We start from the raw sequence: 20172 nt of genomic DNA, 5'->3' as shown, positions 1-20172 counted from the left end.
AGCTTAGTTTTTAACATTTAATTCCTCAGAAAATCCACATTTGAAATCAACCTTGGGAGAAAAAAAACATATTTGCATTCTCAGGCTCTGCCATTCATCTACAGGATGGTAGGATCATTAAAATGTGCTGATTACAAATTTAAGGCTGAGAGTATTGGTATGTGTTTCCTTCCTTTTTGTATCTCTTTTATTGAAGATAGATTTTTTTCAAACACTATATTCTGATTATATTTTCCTCTCCCATAACATCTCCCAGTTCCTCCACACCACTCCTCCCAAAGGAATCCAACCCTTTCTGTTTCTCATTAAAAACACGAAACAAACAAACAAACAAACAAAACCCAGGCGTCTGAGGATGTCTTTCAATTCTTGACTTTTAGGAAATTACGTTGAATAATGTACATTGAGGATAAAGCACAAACAGAAAATTACCAAATATAATATGTGTTCTTTGTTCCTATTTTTTTTTTCACAAAGCTTCACAAACTTTAAATTTCCTGAGTGGCAGATGTGTCTTTGTTATATGAAGGAAAGGTCAATTAGACTCTTAGATATTTTTAAGTGTAGGGCTGGCTGCATCGGAAGACCAAGCCTATTATTTGAGGCTGAACCGTTCAGCTCAAACCATTCAGCTCCTGCCCACAGAGGGATATAGAGAAGGGATGATAACTGAGCTAAATCAATGACATCATCAATCATGCCTACACAATGCAACTCATAAAAACTTCAGACATGGACCAATGCATTCTGCTGGCTGATGAATCTATCAGTATATGGGAGCAGGGCACAAACTGACTCCATGGAGACCAGCATAATCCTCCCAGACTTGCAACTCATACCTGGTTAATAATCTGCATCCTCTGTAATGAAATAGTGATCACATGTCAAGTAGCACAGAATTCTGTGACCCATCCCAGTGAATTATTAAGTCTGGGAGAAGATTTGAACATTTTGAGTTTGTTGCTGGCTGATCTTGCAGAGGTACAATTAGTTTACAAACTCCTGAAATTACTGATGGGTGTCTGAAATAAGGCAGCCTTATGAGATTATGTGATCAATGTGTGGAGTCTTTGCTGCCTCTTGGTAGTGTCAGTATTGGAAAGAACCAGAGGATACTCAAAGAATTGAGGTCGGAGTTGTATCAAAAGACACAAAGAAAATCAAGAACTATTCCAAGGCGTTTTGAATGCTTGTGGAAAAGTTTCTTTGATATGAACCTATAAAAAAACAAATATTGTAACACTAAGGTATACACTCTGGGCGGGGGGAAGGGGGGTTGGAGAGATGGCTCAGCGGTTAAGAGCACTGTCTGCTCTTCCAGAGGTCCTGAGTTCAAATCCCAGCGACCACATGGTGGCTCACAACCATCTGTAATGGGATCTGATGGCATCTTCTAGTATGTCTGAAGACAGATGCATATGTACCCATATACATAAAATAAATAAAAATTTTAAAAAGAACAAAGCTAACATTCAAAATAGCCCTTAATTATGACATAATCTTAGGAAGGTTATTTAAGTTTGTAGGCTCTTCCCCATACATCTTTAAAATGAGGTGATTACACTGGGTTTTAGAAGATCATTTTATGTGCCAATTTGGCTAGGCCACAGTACCAGTATAGTTAGTTATCAAGTCTACAGGTGCTTTGGGTGACATTAAAATGGATGGTTTAGGACACAGTTCTCCACAATGTGCATAGGCTTCCTCCAGGCATCTTAAGGCCTGAATAAAACAAAAGATTGCCTTCCTCTGGACAAAAAAGGAGGAGGCACCGTCTGCAACATACCTGATCATGCCAGCATCCATAATGACCCTGCATCTCCCCATGACTAATGCACCACCCAATACGTTTGTTGCATGCAGTAGGTGGAAGCATACGTGAAGCCATTTGCAAATTTTAGAGCACTAGAAAGCACAAGGATGGCTGCGGGTCTGACATATGTAATGCATGATGAACCTACAGATGTAAACATTAACACCAGTGTTGTCTGTATTACAGATAACTGGGTGGAAAATAGCAAAGAAGAGGGTGTAAGGTAAGAGGAGGCAAAAAGAGAAAGGGGCTAAATTTCTGTTCTGGACGATGTAGTGTCTGTCACTGGGAGTCAGCTCAGGGTAGAAACCTTAGCTTGATTGGCTTAGCTCACGTATCCAACAAGTTTATACAGTTGCCCAAATCCTCAAAGAGTAAAAACTTTTATCTATTCAATCAACCAAAATGGTGTATTTTCGTGAGAGTGACTACATAGGAAGACTCAAATGCCAGAGTTTAAATAGCACACTGCATGGAGGGCTAGAAATATAAACGTCTACTAAATCTGGCTATACTGCCGCAGAGTTACGTGTTAATAAATCCAAGTCCGCGTGGTGGATGAGCCTCGCAGAGTGAGGCCAAAGGGATCATGCGCCTATGTGTTTATATGTTCTCAACCAATACAAGCAGCAAATGTCCGAACTAGGGAACTAGTCGTGGTGAGAGGGACCACGTACGGATGCTGGCGAATGAAGCTGCTGTACAAATCCACAGTGTGGCTTCACTCTGGAAGGAAACCAATGGCTTTGCCTCCTTGGACTTTTGTTGAACTTTGCAAAATAACAAGGCACAAGTATAGCTTTGGGAGAGACCGTTGCCACCGCACTGAATGAGTGCCTTTAAACCCCGAGACTGGGAGAGATGTCAACATGCAGGTTCTAGGACCTGGGCTGCTGTTTAACGGGCCACTTGTCAGACCTCTAGACGACATTTATTGGGGCACCCAATTGGCTAGTCTGGATTTCATTAGCACGGCTCACAACTTCAGGGACTGTGGTTTTGGTGGGCATATATTTTGAGAATTGGCTACAGAAGAATGTGGTTGTTTTCAAAACATTCTGAGAAAAGAGCTTCAGGCTGGGAAAAGAGAGACAGGGTGCTAGTCTTCTGGGTATTTTGGGAAGTATGTCATCATAATGATATTTCCAGGCTTCTCTGGATATGGCTGGGGAAGGAGAAACCATCAAGACAGCTGTCCTTAAATTCAAACAACAGAGGGATATTATTTTCTACTTATAAAATTGGAAACAAAATTTAAAACTAATGCCCAGTCTTTCCGGATCATACCCTTTCATTACGTACTGGAGAGGGAAAAACCACTTGGCCAGAAAAAAAAAAAAAAAAGTTGAAAAACTGCATAATCTTTAGAGCACATCTTACTCTAAGAATTTACCCCGTGAAACTAATTGCCTGTGCAGTTATAACTATTAATTTATGCTTAACTGGGTTAATTATAGTGAAAAGTGTCTGACTTTGCCCAGTAGAAATAATGCTGGAGAGAGCGTATGTAATATTGTAAGAGTTTGTCAATCATATATTGATATCTAAAAGGCAGTTTACAGAGTACAATGTGCCAATTAAGTCTAGCTTTTTTGTTTTCAAAAGCAAGCAAAGTAACAGTTCAAACACATACACTGAAGAAGAAATTAGGCTTCCTATTAAAATATCTGCAGCAGGCATCTTTAGGAAGTCCCTTCCAGGACTTCTTTTACTCACTTCTCTAGGCTCTTCTCACCAAATTTTCTATTATAAATACTACATCTCAATGAGGGGAGCTGAGGCCTTGCCCATTTTAAGTTAAAAAAAAAAAAGAGCAGCAAAGAAACACATAGAGAAAGCGAAGATTTTCTAGTCACCCATGAGCCACCTGGGCAGTGCCACGTCTAAGGCTAGTGGTTCAAACCTACTTCTTTTAAGCTGGGTGGTGCAGCATCCTCTGAAAAGATTAAACTGTACCCATTCCATAGGAATCATCTCCTGTCCCTACTCTGCTAAGCCCCGTGTGGCATGAGGTCACTTGGCTCAGCTCAGGATTCTTGCAGGGAGGTGACTTGAGACATTCACCAAATGTTAGCATACTGGTGCTACCCTGAATGGGGGTGGGGGGTTCAGCACATTAGCAGCTATTCACCACAAGAGTGAAAGCCAGGTCTACAGAACAACATATGAGGAGCTCATACACCGTATATCTTAGATCCATGACAGGCTGCAGAATGCATTCAGAAAAGTAGATAAGTTAGAAAGGTTCTTAACCATTGTGTGTGTGGGGGGGGGGGAACGGAGAAAGTACTGATGTCATCAGCTCACAGTTCTCCCCCCCCCAAAGTGTCTTTTGTTGTCCTTAACAATGGACTAGGGTAGTGGGGTAGTCAATCTGAAATGCTTTTAAAGATTATTCACGGAAAGCCTGGTGAGTGTGGCATTTAGACAGCCATCAAGTAAAATGTCACACCGTCCGTTCCAGATCACTTTGGACTGTAAAATATAATGTCAAAAATATGTATTTTCCACGATGAATGAGTCGGAGGTTCTCACAAAGCTAGATCTAAATAAAGCCCCTACCAGTAGCAGGACACGAGGATAGTGCCCAGCTACCAGCGCTGCTCTTGGCTAAATTTCTTCAGTAGCCAGCCAAGTCAGCCTTGCCCCAATGGGTGTTTTTAGACTCTACACAGCTGACAATGACTAGAAGTTTGATTACATGTTTCCAAGGAATACGTATCCTTGAAAGTCTTTCAACTATCGATAATCCTTTAACTCAACAGTGAAGCCAGGTGAACCCACGGTCACTATTACCCTTCCAGAGTTTCCAGGCCCTTCCCAGGCCACCCTTTCCCAGACATACAGACGGTCCGAAAGTCGCAGAGCCCAGGACTTTGTTCTCTAGACCCACCTGGCTGTTTCTGGTCCTCCTGCACCTTCAGCTGACACGCGCACAAACTGGTGACCAGGTGGCCGTTGTCTTTCCTCTGTGTGGTAGACATGGCACCAACGATCTGCCTGTGTGGCTCTGGACCACTAGTGCATTCTGTCTTCTCCAGAGACATCAAGAACTGCCTTCAGAAGTCACTTGGGAAAAACACAGAGGCACGCGCAGATCTCGTCTTGCTTGTAAAACATTTACTCCTCGAAGAACACGCCAGAGTTTCTCCTGGTTAAGAATTCGGCAGTAAATATTTACCAGTATTGCACCTCCTGCCTACAAAGACGCCAACTTACTTGGCTGGAAACACGACTTAAGTCTTAAGTTTATTTTCAAAGCGCCCGGAAACTTTCTCCTTTTGAAACGTATAAAAAGAAACAGTGTCTCTCAGTGAAACTAGCTCTCTCGGTCAGTTTTAGCCGTTTTCAATGAATTCCTCCTCTGATGTGAAGTCCAGTCCCTCTAATAGAGAGAGGACTTGCTAGAGAAACGTACAAGCAAATGGAGAAAGTGCTGCAGGATTAAATCAAGGTTTAAATCTGCCTGGTTGGAGTTCGCCCAGTGACAGCTGGATGTGTACAGTTCTTAAGGGAGGCTGGAGGGGGAGGAGACTCAACTCGCTGATTAGCATAGAGAGGCGGGCAAGAATTGGCTTTAACGGAGGGATGTAAAGATGTCCTGATAGCACAGTAATTAACCACCTTACTTCTGCGGTGTAATCACTAAGGCACAAGCCCAAAGCAGGGCTGGAGTGCCACAGATATTCTCGGGCACACGTGAAGTGGAAGAGGTGGAGCTGTTGTGAGCTCATGGAAATCTACTGCTGGAACTTTCGGATTCCGTCAACATCTCTGAGGCTTCGGGAGAGGACTGTTTTGGGGCCGAAGCAACCGCTTAGAGCTCTGCAAGAAAAAACGCGCAAGGCGCTGCCCAGAAACTTACCTTTGCTTCCAGCTCCACGGCTGCCTCTGGGTTGTAAGATAAGGCAGCTTCTGAGTTTTCTTGTGCTGGCCAGTGCGTTACTGTTGGAAAGCAAAGCCCAAACTCCTTAGATTCAATGAAGTCATAGTGAACACTGGGGTCCTGCCTTGCAGCATGACTCCTTGCAGATTCACAATGTGGGTAGGAGGCAGAGTTAAGTAAGCGGGAGCTGTCTGCAGGCTGAGGCTCTCTGCTCATATATGGAAATTGGTATTAAACACCCTAATGAGGTTGCTTCCTCATGATATCTGGGGGCAGGGAGATTGGGTCTCTTGCTGTTTTCTTCTTTCATCCTAAAGCAATTCACAATTTCCCAAGCATATTTTCATTTCTGAAAGCTCATGCGGGACGTACATTACTTCCCCGTTGTAATTCCTGTGACTAATGAAAATGAAATCTTTGTTTTATATTTTGGGCTTTATTTGATAAACTGTCGTAAAGATACAGAGTTGAGGTGTTCACAGCCTTCGCCACTCTGCCACTGTCTAACACCAGCACCGCCTCTCCCTTGCTGAGCTCCAACTGAAGGAGAAGGGGGGTAAGTACACAGGTACCCACAAATTCACTGGTGGTAAGGCACCCAGGAAATAACTGGCTTCAAAAGCCGCTCGCTGGAGTGCGCCCTCTACTGGAGGGGCGAAGAAGCCTCATCGTTACAAGGCCTGGCACTGTGGCAATCCGTGAAATCAGACGCTATCGGAAGTCCACCGAACTTCTGATTTGCAAGCTCCCCTTTCAGCGTCTGGTGCAAGAAATTGCTCAGGACTTCAAAACAGACCTGCGCTTCCAGAGCGCAGCTATTGGTGCTTTGCAGGAGACAAGTGAGGCCTGTCTGATCAGCCTTTTTGAAGATACCAACCTGTGTGCTATCCATGCCAAACGTGTAACATATGCCAAAAGATATCCAGCTAGCACGCCGCATACGCGGAGAACGTGCTTAAGACTCCACTATGAGGGGAGACATTTCATTCTCAAAAAAAAAAAAAAAAAAAAAATAGTTTTCCTCTTCTTCCTGTTATCAGTAGTTCTGAATGTTAGATATTTTTTTCCCATGGGGTCAAAGGTACCTAAGTGTATGATTGCGAGTGGAAACATCGCAGACAGAATCAGGTATTGGCAGTTTCTCCACGTTCATGTGTGTGTGAATCTTTAATATAAATGCAAGATGTAAAGCATTAATGCAAGCAAAACGTTTCAGTGAACACATTTCAACAGTCTGACTTTATAACCATTATAAACAAACCTGTTAAAATTATCTGGACAATGCCAGCATTTGGATTTTTAAAAATAAGTACATTTCTTGTTGAAGGCAATTAAATGGTGTTTGTAGCGTTTTTATCATCCGGTAGATTCCACCCATTCACTCGGCTTTTCTGAGTTGTCCTACATGCAAGCACATGTTTGTAATGTCTGTCTTCTGGGCTGTTCCTGTAAGTTTGCTATTAAAATACATTAAACTAAAAAAGATATAGAGTTGAAGAAGTGGATTTCTGGGCACAACCTGAGATGGAAAGTTAAATATGGAATCTACACATACACACACCCTGTGTGTGTGCATGAACACACACATGTATTTCTTAATTCTCTGTTATGACAAAGAAGCAAAGCCTTTTTCATACAGAGTGGCTTCATCTCCTTTGGCTGCAGCTTTTCTGTGGGTCTGCCTCAAGTGCTAAAAAGGTTAGAGCATAGGGCCGATGTCTGAGGACCCTTACGGTTCTGCTTTGGGTAACACTGCTGTCCTCGGCAGTGGCCCTACAGTCTGCACCAAAGCTGCACCTGAGTTACTGCGCTGAGCTGTGAGTTACACTCGTGACTAAGGGTCGGGTGTTCTAGGATCCAGTGGGGTGAATCCAGCCTGGCTAAGTCTTACCTGTGACAGAACTGAATAAAACATACCAACGATGCAGGTGGGCATTTCCTTCATGGGCACCTCTTCCCACTTTTTACAAACACCTACCAAGTTACTTCAGAACAACCAAGCTTTACTCTACTTTTTTGCTTATGAGGCAAAGCAAGACATTGGAATGGCAAAGTTGCTCAGTTCAAGAAGTAGGTGAAAGACCATGGCCCTTGTTGTTTACAATTTGATTAAAATATATAGTTATCTCATAAAAGTCACTTTCCTTTTATGTGACCCACTCACTTCAAAGAGTAACACTGTGTGTGTATGTGTATGCATACATGTGTGTCCCGTATGTGGGTACACATGCCCATGCATGCATTCGTGTTTGTACATATGTGAGGTATGTGGGTAGGATGCCTATGCATGCATGTATGTGTGCATGTGTGTGTGTCCAGTATGTGGGTACACATGCCCATGCAGGCATGTGTGTGTACATGTATGTGTCTGTGTGCATGTGTGTCTGGTTATGTGGGTGCACATGTCTATATATGCATGTGTGTGCATGTGTGTGTGCGCATGTGTGTGTCTGTGTACATGTGTGTGTCTGTGTGCATGTGTGTCCAGTATGTGGGGACACATGTCTATACATGCATGTCTAGAGGCCAGAGCTTGATATTAAGTATCTTCTTTCATCAACATTCACCCCATATTTTGAGACAGGGTCTCCCACTGAACCTTAAGCTCACCACATTGGCCAGACTAGCTGGCCAGCAAGCCACAGAGCTTCTTCTATGTCTGCCTCCAGGACTGACATTATAGGTGTTTGGGCAGGACCAGGTGGGGATCCAAAGTCAAGATAAAATGTTTGTACAGTAAGCACTTCACCTGCTGCTCAGTCTCCCAGATCCCACAGACTTTCTTATTTGGGTTCTTTCTTCTCTATCCCACTCTTTCTTCCTTTCTGGAAACCTGCATCTTTGTGCTCTCCAAAAAGTAGAGTAAGAGGCCTGTCAGCTGCTACTCTTAGGGGAGATACTCAGAAATTTGGCGTCTTATGTTTAGAGTTGACAGTTGAACAATCTAAATGGTACTGAGTTCACTGGAGAATTCTCTCTTCTCAGTCAAACCCTATTTACAAAGCCGGAATGCATCATTACACTTGACACTGGTCTTCAAGCAAGTGACTTGCTTAATTCACAGCTTGCCTTGTCTCAGACATATTTGCGATATCAAGTCTGTGGATAAATTACTCGTTTTAGTCTTGAGGAGTTCATACAGTGAGTTTTGACCATCTCCTCCCTCTCCCCCACCTTCTGTCAGATCCACTCCTTCCCTACCTAACCAACTTGTTGTCCCCCGCCTTTACCCCATCAAACCATGTGTGTGCTACTGTATATAGCGTTGGATATGGAGTTTCCTGATGCAGCGTGGTCAACGGAATGACAGCAACACTCTTGATAAAAACGGATTCACCCAGTCCCAGCGGCCATTAGCTGTCAGTAGTAAGTAGTTCATTTGCTAGGAATGGGTCTTCATGCCTACCTTCCCCCATCGGTGCAGTCTGGCACGAAACTTCTCTGCTGTGAGTTCATATGTGCACCAGTTCTGCTGAGGAGACATCCTGCCTGGTCTCCATTCACCACCTCTGGTCTTAGAGTCTCTGATGAACTGTGTTACACGGACTACAAGCAACAGCATGGCCTTTATCACTCCATCCTCGAAGGACAGGATAAAAAGTCCCGTAACAGATCGTAAGGATAAAAGCTGCAGAACCTGGTCTCTTCTCAATAGGATCTCAAAACTATGGAATGTTTCAAAGGCTTATAGTGAATAATGAATTACCGCTCATTTTAAATAATAGAACCCTTGTTCCTTTGTGTAAGCCAGTAGCAGTCCCTACCTTCAGAGCATTTGTTTTTAATATATTGACCAGAGATATGGATTATAATAAGATGATTAATAAGATCCTGAGTTTCTGGATCTTACACTGGTAAATAATATATAATAAATCAGCCATCAAGAGGAATGTGTCCAAACACAGTCATATTTTTCCAAGTTACTTTAAGCTTTTATCTCATAGAGTTTCCTAAGTAACACAACCACCTGAATTCCCACTGTTATCCTCGGTAAAAACACGGCTTCACTAGACACCGTTTTGCTTGAGTATCTAGGGACACAGGAGGTGTCCCTGGTACTATCTACTAATGAAAGGTACTCACCATTCAAAAATCTCCAATCCGTTGAGCCGCGACATTTCGGTCTTGGGTATCAAAAACCTCATCTCAATTATGGTCAAGGCAAGGCAGTTCGGAGGAAAGCCCATTCATTCTTTCTTTGTCTGGTGAGTGCCAGTTCCGGCTGCTCCAGGGCTCCCTCTGGTGGTCAGTGGAATCCAGGGCTGGTGAGCTGAATTACCTCAACCTCAGAGTACCTGAGAACCACAGGGTTGTAAGTTTGGGAGTTTCGATGCAAAAGTGGGGTAGCTCCCTGGTCATCCTCCTGTGGGAGAAATCTGGTTGCTATGGAGTGGGATTAATGTCTCATAGCTGTACATTTTGTCATTTTAATTTTTTTTTTACTTATGCACGTTGCATCCTGCCCATTACTTACCTCCCAGTCACCCCTCCCACAATCCTTCCCCATGTCCCCTCCCCTTCTTCTCTGAGTGGGTGGGGGTCCCCCATGGGTATCCCCCCCTACCCTGGCATTTCAACAGTTTAGGGACAGCCCCCACTCCAGTTGTTCAGGACCCACACGAAGGTCAAGCTGCACGTCTGCTCCATGTGAGTAGGAAAGCCTAGGTCCAGTCTATGTATGTTATTTGGCCAGTGGTTCAGACGCTGAGAGCCTCAATAAAACTAAGTAAAACCAGAGTTCAAGGGGGTCGGGGGGGTAAGCTGCTTTATTTTGATAGTTCTAGGGAAATATATACCCCAAGCACATTCATTGATCCTTGTCCCGGGAAGGATAAGCTGATCTCTGGATTCGGATTATTGTCTACAGGTGTTACTGACACCAAGGTGAATGAAATGGGTTGAGACAGAAAGAGCTTTCTACAGGTAAATATGCAAATAAACCTTCATAAAATCAAACTTTTGTTACTTCAGCTAAGTTTCCATCCATGAGAATAAATGCTAACTAGTGTCTTCCATCCAGTCGGATTATTGTCTACAGGTGTTACTGACACCAAGGTGAATGAAATGGGTTGAGACAGAAAGAGCTTTCTACAGGTAAATATGCAAATAAACCTTCATAAAATCAAACTTTTGTTACTTCAGCTAAGTTTCCATCCATGAGAATAAATGCTAACTAGTGTCTTCCATCCCATCATAACTACTTTCCTTGTTGGGTGATTTGGGTTTTCTGGGCCCATCTACTTTCTCTTCCTTTTCCATCTCTACTTCTCCTCCTACTCGGTTACTTTTATGATAACTATGTTGCATTTAGAATGATTGCAATGGAAGACAGCGGTCTGAAGAGAAGACTTACCATACCTATGACTGGGGTTCTGCGCTGTATTTGAGCTGCCCCCAGGCAGACTACAGACTGAAGAAAAGAACAGAACCTCTCACTGATACAGAGTGGATACGTCACAAATTTACCAGGTCAAAATTTCCAGATAAAGTGTTTCAGCCTGGGCCTGAAGATCATGAAAAATATGGTGGTGACCCCCAGAACCTTCATAAAGTGCACATTGTTACAAGAGTAAGAAGTACAAAGAGGCTGGAAAAAGAGATGAGCAAGATGCTCAGACTGCAGAAGGCCCAAAGCCCTCAGACTCACAAGAACGTCCCGTCGGTGAACGCAAAGCGGGAAGTGGTTTAACACTTGATATGTGACCAGCCGCTAAGGCAGCACAGGGACTTCCCACAGAAGAGCACCGGGGAGTTGGTCGTGCAGTGGGATCTGAAGTCTGTGGAGCAGGAAACGAAGTCCTGACGCTACATGACTTCAGTTCACAGTTGCACTTCCCGAGGAAACCGTTCTCGCTAAAAGTGTGTGAATCCAGTAAAAAATAAAAATGAGTTTAATTTGCATGCCTCTGGTGGCTGGTGTGGTTTTTTTGTGCCCATGTAGGGCCATTTACATTCCATCTTTTGATAAACTGTTTCATTTGCTCACTACTTAATTTCTTCCTGTTATTTTGAGGTTTTTGTTCTAGATACTAATCCTCTATCGGGTATGTAGCTAGCAAAGGATTTTCTCCCAATTTTTAGTGTGAAAAATGAAAATGATGTTAAGGTTTCATCTCACTTCAGTCAGAAAGGCAGTGTTTGAGAAAGCAAACACCACATGCTGGAAAGGGTGTGGACAAAAGGAACCAGGGTACATTGCTGTTGGGAATGAAAACTGGTTTGGCCACTGTGAACATTAATATACAGGTTCCTCAAAAAAAAAAAAAAACTGAAAATAGATCTGCCGTATAACTCAGCTCTGCCATTCCTGGGTATTTACCAAGGAAACCAAGTCAACACATCTCAGAAACGCTTGTAAACTGGCATTTGTTTAGCACTATTCACAATAACCGAGGGGTGAAAACAAGCTATGTGCCCAACAACAAAAGAATGGATAAAGGAAATATATAAAAATATATATTTGAATATATGAAAATATATTTATATTTTTATGAATATGAATATATATTAGTCAGGGTTACCATTGCTGTTATAAAACACCACGACCAAAAGCAAGTTGGGGGAGGAAAGGGTTTATTTGGCTTATACCTCCACATTGCTGTTCATCACCAGAGGAAGTCAGGACTGGAACTCAAACAGGGCAGGATCCTGGAGGCAGGAGCTGATGCAGGGCTGCTACTTGCTTGCTCTGCCTGCTCTTTTGTAGAACCCAGGACCACCAGCCCAGGGATGGCACCACCCACAGTGGGCTGGGCCGTCCCCCATTGGTCACTAATTGAGAAAATGCCTTACAGCTGGATCATGGAGGCATTTCCTCAACTAAGGCTTTTTTTCTCACAGATGACTTTAGCTTGTGTCAATATGACACACAAAATCAGCCAGTACAATTTAGAACTCAAGATTGACATGGCCAGAGAAAAACCACTCCATGCTATATCACAATCAAAATGTCAAGAATAAAAAGTGAAGAAACAATATTAAAAGCTCTGGGAAAAGTGTCAATTTTCCTATAAAAATGAGTATATGACAATAATATCACATTGCTTGTTGGGACCGTAAAATGCAGGAACATATACAAAGATATATTTCAAGGCTTTCGGGTAACTACCAGCCAAAACTCCTCACACCCAGCAAGGCTGTCTCTCTTTAAAATGACTGAGAAAGCTCGGTCTTAGTGTACACCTTTAATTCCAGCCCTGGGAGGCAGAGACAGGCAAATATCTGTGAGTTTGAGGCTAGCCTGGTCTATGGAGCAAGTTCCAGGACAGCAGGACAGCTAAGGCTATGTAGAGAAACCTCGTCTCAAGGAGAAAAAAAAAAAAAAGGCAAAATAAAATAAGGTCATAAGGCAACTTATGACAACTAAGCCAGCCCGATGAAAAAAGTACTTTAAGGAATTCTGTGCACAGAGAAGTGGGGAGGGAACCACATTTACAAGTGTACAAGGGTCACTTCATAAGAGGGCTAGATAAACAACGGAGAATTGGGAGGGACTTTTCACGTCCAGCACAGAAAACCATAGAGCCCTGAGCACAAACACGGAAGAAGAGAGCTAACAATGCAACCAAGTCAAACCAACAAAACCGCATGAATTAGCAATGCAGACTTGATGGGTTAAAAACGGAGGACAGAAAGTTGGGAGGTCAGGGGAGGGGTGAATCTAGGAGGAGTCAGGGGAGCGGTGAATCTGATCAAAATACATTGTATGAAATTCTTAAAGAATGAATAAAAATTAAGACAAAAATAAATAATTTCTTCAAAATGCATTCATGTTTTATATCAAATATACTTGCATTTTAATCTTTAATCTTCCTGCCTCCACCTCCCAAGTGCTGGGACTTTCAGTGTGTGCCAAGTGTAAATTCAATAATTTTTAATATTTGACTTCACATATTTTTCTACTTGGTGTCCTTAAGGTATATTTGAGAAGTCGGGAGACTGAGACTCCGTGGTTTAACCGCCTTGAGTTCAGGGCAGGTATATATAACTCAGTGGTAGAGTGCTTGTATAGCCGACAAGAAGTTTTCCATTTGATCCTCATCCCTAAGTGGAGCCGGGAGAATATCACTTAAATATACAGATGGAAGATGTTTGTCTCCATTGTCTGGAACCCCACACAGTTTGAATAAACAGGAAACAATCCCACAAGCAGAGGGTCAGGAGAACCAACCACCACCCTGAAAATGGATAAAGCAGAGGACTGTCCCAGGATGCCTAAGACATCGGAGGGACTCAGGGCCGGAAGGAGGACGCCCACAGAGCAGACCGATGGCACCCACAGCTGAAGTCCTCAGAGAAGCTTCTAAAGCCAGGTGCTCCAGTTTCCTCTGCTCAGTGGACGTCTGTAGTTTGCTCTTAACATTCTCCTCAAATGTGATACTCCATCCCTCGAAATCTAGTGAGACTTGAGAAGGAAGTTTTGAACTGGATAGTCATTGAAGGAAAAATAATAAATTTGACTAGATATATGAAATTAGACCAATGCAAACCGAGGCGTGCTTTGCTTTTTCAGCTGTAAAGCAGACCTGAAAAAGTGGCAAGGTGAAGGGAGGGCCTGTTATCCAAGTCTTATTTGAGTTTTTCTGACGCGCACTACATTTTGACAGCACCTCGCTGGAAAATAGGGCACTCTGAATCAGATATCGGCAAAGGGAGAAAGACAAAGGTTAACGTTTTGTGAGCTTGAAGCATCGAGGTATGGTTTGTGAATAGAGCTTCACAATATCAATCTCTTTATCCCCCCGGAGACTGAGCCTGAAGCTCTGGTATGTCGCTTCGCCACCCATGTTTTAAAGTGTCTCCCGCGATTCTAAAGAGCATCCAGGTTGCAGCCCACGGGGTAGGCGTCGGGATGGTTTGTACCTGTGTTTGTCTCGGCGTTGGGAAAACTCTTTATTCTGCTGAATATGTCTCGGACCTCAGGTGTTTTGCACGACAGCCTTCTTTGTCCCTTTCGCTGAGGCGTGTGTGACAGTCAATACAACAGTTACATGGGGACATAACCTGTACCAAAGCCGATTAGTTGCACTGCTTCCATTTTAATGCCGCAGGTCTATTTTGGGAGGAGGGGGAGGGCTCTCCTGGAAAATTCCCGAGGCTGCCAGAGCAGTAGCCTTACGCTATTACGTGATTGGTACAAATTTCTTGTATTCATTCAGCAAACGGACATTAAGCACCAAGTATGTCCTAGAATCTGGAAGTAAAAATGATGGATATGATGCCAAGCTTCACAGTCGTCTGGGTTTGTTTGTTTGTTTCTGTTCTGTTTAGTCATCTGAGAAATTAATGATTTCTTAGCCATCTGGAATATACTAGTTCATACCTTTGACATCGCGTTTTCTAGACTTTGAAATCTGATATCCCAGTAATTTTTCTTTATTGAGTGAACTAACAATTTCTAAGTTTTTGACTCTGCACAAAAAAAGGCAAGTCTTTTAAACACAAACATCAGCACACAGACCATACAAAGAGTCACCCTTTAAGTAACTGTTTTGTGGAAAATGCTATAAATCTTAAAATTTAAAATCAGATTGTTATCCATCTGCACGTCGGTCGCAGGATATGTACTATTCTCCAAATAAATGTTAGTACATATTACAAGTCACACTAGTAGACAATATGTAGGAGCAGGACCAAATTTGTCCCCATAGAAGCCTCTTGAACCTCTAACACGAAAACGTACTTAACAGTGTTTTCAATGCAAGAAAGATAACTAATTCCTGAAGGAGAGGAAACAAATGGGCTCAGCCCAAAGATTATACTAGTCAATGTTTTAAGACCAGCTCAAGACTACAGAAAAGAGAGGGGACCCATGCAGATCTTGGAATACTTTGGGATGACAGAGCTAAATGTTCAGAATGAGCAAGGTTACTGGAGTCCACAGGGAAGAACACCAGTCAAGAAGGAGCAGTGTAGACAGATCTATCCGAACACTTGACTTCAGCTGATAGGCACAGCTACCCACCCTACCACTACCCTAGGCCAGAAATACAGTCAGTTGGAACAGGGAGAAGTTAGGATGCCTGGCGATCACCCAAGGCTAGAATCGTGCTTGTACCCAGAATTTGCAATGGGGAACCTCGAAATTGCTAATTCTAAAAAACAAAACAAAACAAAAACAAAAACAGAGCATCAGTGAACTCCACTGGTATATAGTGGTATATATATATGTATCATTATTATTATAAGCCCAAAAGTTTAAGCACTAGATTCACAATGAAAACAATGTCAACCACACACACACACAGAAACAATATAATTATAATTATAATAGATTTTATGTCATAAAGATGAAGTGTAAGAAGACAAATCTCATTCATGATGGCTTAAAAATCTTTAAGATATTACAAATAGAAGGAACTTCCTCAGTCTGGAAAGATGGCTCAGTGGTAAAGAGAACTGACTGCTCTTCCACAGGTCCTGAGTTCAAATCCCAGCAACCACATGGTGACCCCCAACCATCTGTAAAGGGATCTGATGCCCTCTTCTGGTGTGTCTGAAGACAGCTACAGTTTAGCCCTATGTATGTATATATGTATATATATATATATATATATATATATATATATATATATACATAGATATATATAGATATATAGATATAGATATAGATATATTAATTATTTTTTAAAAAGGCTCTTCCTCAGTTTTACAGAGGAAATGAAACAGCCCACACTTCCTTCAGACTTGATGATGAAAGAACACATCATTTCCCCCCAGAGACACACAGGGATGTCTGTTTCAACTGTTCAATTAAAAATACATTATATGAAAGCCATAAGGGATAACATAAACATTACTTTTAAAATTGTATGGTATGTTCAGGTCAGCGTAAAAAGGCAAGAAAAAAATAGAATCACTAGACTTAAAAAGGAGAAGTAAACATTCTTTTTTCAGATGGTATAATCATCTATTTAGAAAATAGGTGCAATCTTCACGTGAATAAGTGAATAAAAGTCTACAATGGTAGATTTTTAAATTGGTATAGAAATTGGACTGTCCTTCTATGTAGGACAGAAATCACCAACTGAAGCAAGACACCACCATTGGCAGCCATATCAAGAAGGATGAGATCTTAGGGGGAAGATATGACAAAACATATGAACGATCCCAACACTGACAACCATGAAGATCTCCATTTAAAAATGGAAGATGTGAGTGATAGAAATGCCCCATTTTTCTGTTCATAAGACAGAAGACCCCACGTTGTTCTGGTCTTGGTCTGTCCTGGTTTAATTTTAGCTGGAAAACGACTGATTTCAAGAGGAAATTGGTGATTTTTTCAATAAATACAACTGTACAAATTGACTAATGCGTGGACATCAGAAGGACCTAGACTGTCAGGTTTAGTTTGAGAAAGAACAAAATCAGAGAAATAATACTTCTTGGTGAAGTTTGTTATGGCTACAGGACTGCAAACAGGAACAGATGGATACCAACACAGGTTAGTAGATCTGTAAACAGAATGAGTTATCCTGAAATGAACTAGGACATATGTACATGATCGATTTGGAAAAAAAATATAAAGGCAGCTCGGTGGGAAAAAATAACATCTAGCAAACAATGGGAGCAAATGCAGGAACCCACAGCCAAACAGTAGGCAGAGCCAGGGAAGCCCCACAGAAGGAAAGATTGTAGGAGTCAGATAAATGGAGGATACCACAAGAACACAGTCCATACAATCAAGTAAGAAACTGAATCAAAACACACAGGACCCTGTATGAATCTGATGTGGGTCCTCTTATACCTTACAGTTGTATAGCTTGGTGTTCTCATAGACTCCAAACAGGAGGAGTAGGGCTGTCTCTGAACCTTGTGCCTGTACTTGGGACTCTTTTCCTCCTACTAGGTTGCCTTGTCCTGCCTTAATCTGAGGGTTTGTGCCCAGTCTTGTTGAATCTTGTTTCATGTTGGGTGGATATCCCTGGGAGACTTGCTGTTTTTAATGTTTTTCTTTATAAGGGAAACAGGGGAGTTGATCTGGGAGAGAAAAGGGGAGGTACAGGAGGTACTGGGAGAAGTAAAGGGAGGGGAACCTAATGTTGGAATGTAATGTAGGAGAGAAAAACGAGTTTATTTTAAAGCCAAATAAATACTCATCGACAAAAGAGCCTGTTGATTCATTTGGTTGCTCTTGATCAGAAGCAGGAAGTATATAGATAAATGATATAAATAAAATATTAAATGTTAGTGTTGAAGGAAAGTGGGTTAAAAAATGCTATTGAATAAGCTCTTCTTTTATCTGTGATGGTTTCTCACACACCTTGTCAAAGGAGTTTCAGAGAGTCAGTCCATCAGAGACAAAGCCAACACAATTACAAAAATCTCTAAAGACACAGTGTTTGGATAAATCACTGCTGTGCTTTATAAAGTTCACTTTTCAAATAAATATTATCACGCTGATGTTTACTTTGACCAAAGTCGGTCATGAAGGCATGCAAGCAAAGCTGTTTTCTGGTTTTTGCTTCCCTTGGGATATGCTTTGATACAAAAATCAAGGGTTTATCAAATTGTGCTCATTCCAAAAATAAGAAAGCATTTACCTTGCTGTGGCCTTCTTAATATTTTTACAGCTGTCTCTCTTAGAAGTCACTGCCTGTTGCTTGGAATAACATCTTTCCTGGTTAGTGAATCCTGAAGTGTTTGGTGTTTGCTTATATAATCTTGTATTCAAATGCATTTGGGGGCCATTAGGAGAACTGAGGTTGCAGCAGCGAGAAGAACAAAGAAAGCTCATGCCCTTTATATTAATCTTGAGTTTGACGCACGCGTATAAACATTGGGATAGTTGGGAGAAGTAGAGCTTCTCCTTCAGTTTGTGAGGATGTGTGAGTCAGTCTGAGCTTCTAGAATTGATACACCAAAGGCTGGGCAGAGAGAACATCTATTTCTTAGAGTTCTGGAGGCTGGTGGTCCAACTTCAAGGTGAGAATGGTGTACATGCCTGTGTTCTCACACAGTTTTTAATGTTACAGAGAGAAAATGCAGTCTCTCGAATGCTTCCTCTTTCCAGGGTGGGTTAGGGATCTAGCTACATGGTCTACTTATCAACTGAAGCCTCTGCTCCCAAACGCCAGCACCTTGGAGATCAGGCTCCTGCTTAAGAATCTTGGAGGATAGGTTTAAAGAAGTTAAACAAGAAGGAAGGCCAAGCAAAGGTGCTTGAATCTTACTTAGAAGGGGGAATAAAATGGTCATAGGATGCAGATGGAGGAAGGGAAGTGGGTGGGAGAGGGGATGGGGAGGGAAATGGAGGGTTCAGGATAAAGTGTGGGGAGAGACAGGAGAGAGGGTCAGAGGGCTAGGAGAATTAATGAAAATCTGTAGTTGGTGGGGGTGGGAGCCTAGGAGGCATCTCTAGGACAAGCCAGAGACCTGGGAGTCTCCCAGAAGTCTGTAGGAGTGACTTTAGCTGAGACTCATAAGAATAGGAATATAGAACCTGAAGTAGTCACCTCCTGTAGCCAGGCAGGACCCTCCAGTGAAGGGGTAAGAATAACAACACAACCATAAAACTCTTGACTCAAAATTTGTTCTGTCTACAGGAAATGCAGGGACAAAGATGGAACAGAGACTGGGGTTGGGCCAATCAATGACTGGGAGACCCATCCCAAGAGCAAGCATCAATTTTTGTCACTACTAATGATACTCTGGTATGCTAGCAGACAGGAGCCTAGGATAATTACTTTGAGAGGCTCCACCCAGCAGCCGACTGGGACAGATACAGAAGTCCACAGCCAAGCATTTGGCGAAGCTCGGGGAGTGTTATAGAAGTGTTGGGGGGAAGGACTGCGGGGCCTGGAGGGACTCCATAGGAAGACCAACAGAGTCGATTAACCTGGACCCTTGTGGATTCTCAGAGACTAAACCACCAACCAAAGAGCACACATGGGCTGAATGTAGGCTTCCCCACACATACATAACAGAAGTACAGCTTGGTCTTCATGTGGGCCTCCCAACAACTGCAGCAGGGGTTGTGCTTAGTCTGACTATGAACCCTGTTCCCCTAACTGGGCTGCCTTGTCCCACCTCAGTGGGAGAAAATGCTCCTAGTGCTGCAGAGACTTGATGTTCCAGGGTCAGGGGATACCCAAGGGTTTCCCCAACCCTCTCAGAGGAGAAGGGGATGGGAGAATGTGGGGGGGGTCTGTGTGAGGGGGGACTGGAGGGATGGGGAATGTAAAGTGAATAAATAAGCTGATTGATGGGAAAAATAATCTTGGACGGACACACAGACTCATGGAAGGGGAAGGGGCTGGAGGGGTTTGGAAGGGAAAGGGGTGGAAAGAATTTGGAAGGGGAAGGGGCAGGAGGGGTTTGCAAGGGAGAAGGGCTGGAGGGGTTTGGAAGGGGAAGGGGCAGGAGGAGTTTGGGAGTCTATGGTTCTTTGAGCTCAGGTAGAAGTTCTCTGCTTGGGTGTCTTCTCACTTCAACAATCACTTCCTCAAGGCCTTGACTGATATTTCTCTTCTCT

At 42.7% G+C, this 20172-nt stretch overlaps 1 protein-coding gene and 1 pseudogene across 2 annotated transcripts in view; one reads left to right on the top strand and one right to left on the bottom strand.

Moving 5' to 3' along the window:
• Positions 1 to 4840, bottom strand: part of RANBP3L (RAN binding protein 3 like) — a 51655-nt gene extending 46815 nt beyond the window's left edge. The window contains exon 1 of the mRNA XM_080933698.1: positions 4707 to 4840. Within this exon, the coding sequence (XP_080789824.1) occupies positions 4707 to 4797 (91 nt within the window). The 5' untranslated portion in view covers positions 4798 to 4840. The remainder of the gene's footprint in view (positions 1 to 4706) is intronic.
• A 6219-nt stretch (positions 4841 to 11059) lies between these two features.
• On the top strand, positions 11060 to 11502 carry LOC308433602 (large ribosomal subunit protein uL30m-like; annotated as a pseudogene). Its single transcript has one exon. The product of its transcript is annotated as a large ribosomal subunit protein uL30m-like (transcript).
• Positions 11503 to 20172: the final 8670 nt, after the last annotated feature.

The sequence above is a fragment of the Micromys minutus genome (assembly GCF_963924665.1).
Source record: "Micromys minutus genome assembly, chromosome: 20".
In the NCBI taxonomy this organism is placed as follows: Eukaryota; Metazoa; Chordata; class Mammalia; order Rodentia; family Muridae; genus Micromys; species Micromys minutus.
Note: the sequence above shows the minus strand (reverse complement) of the source record. Positions and strands in the feature narration are given on the sequence as shown.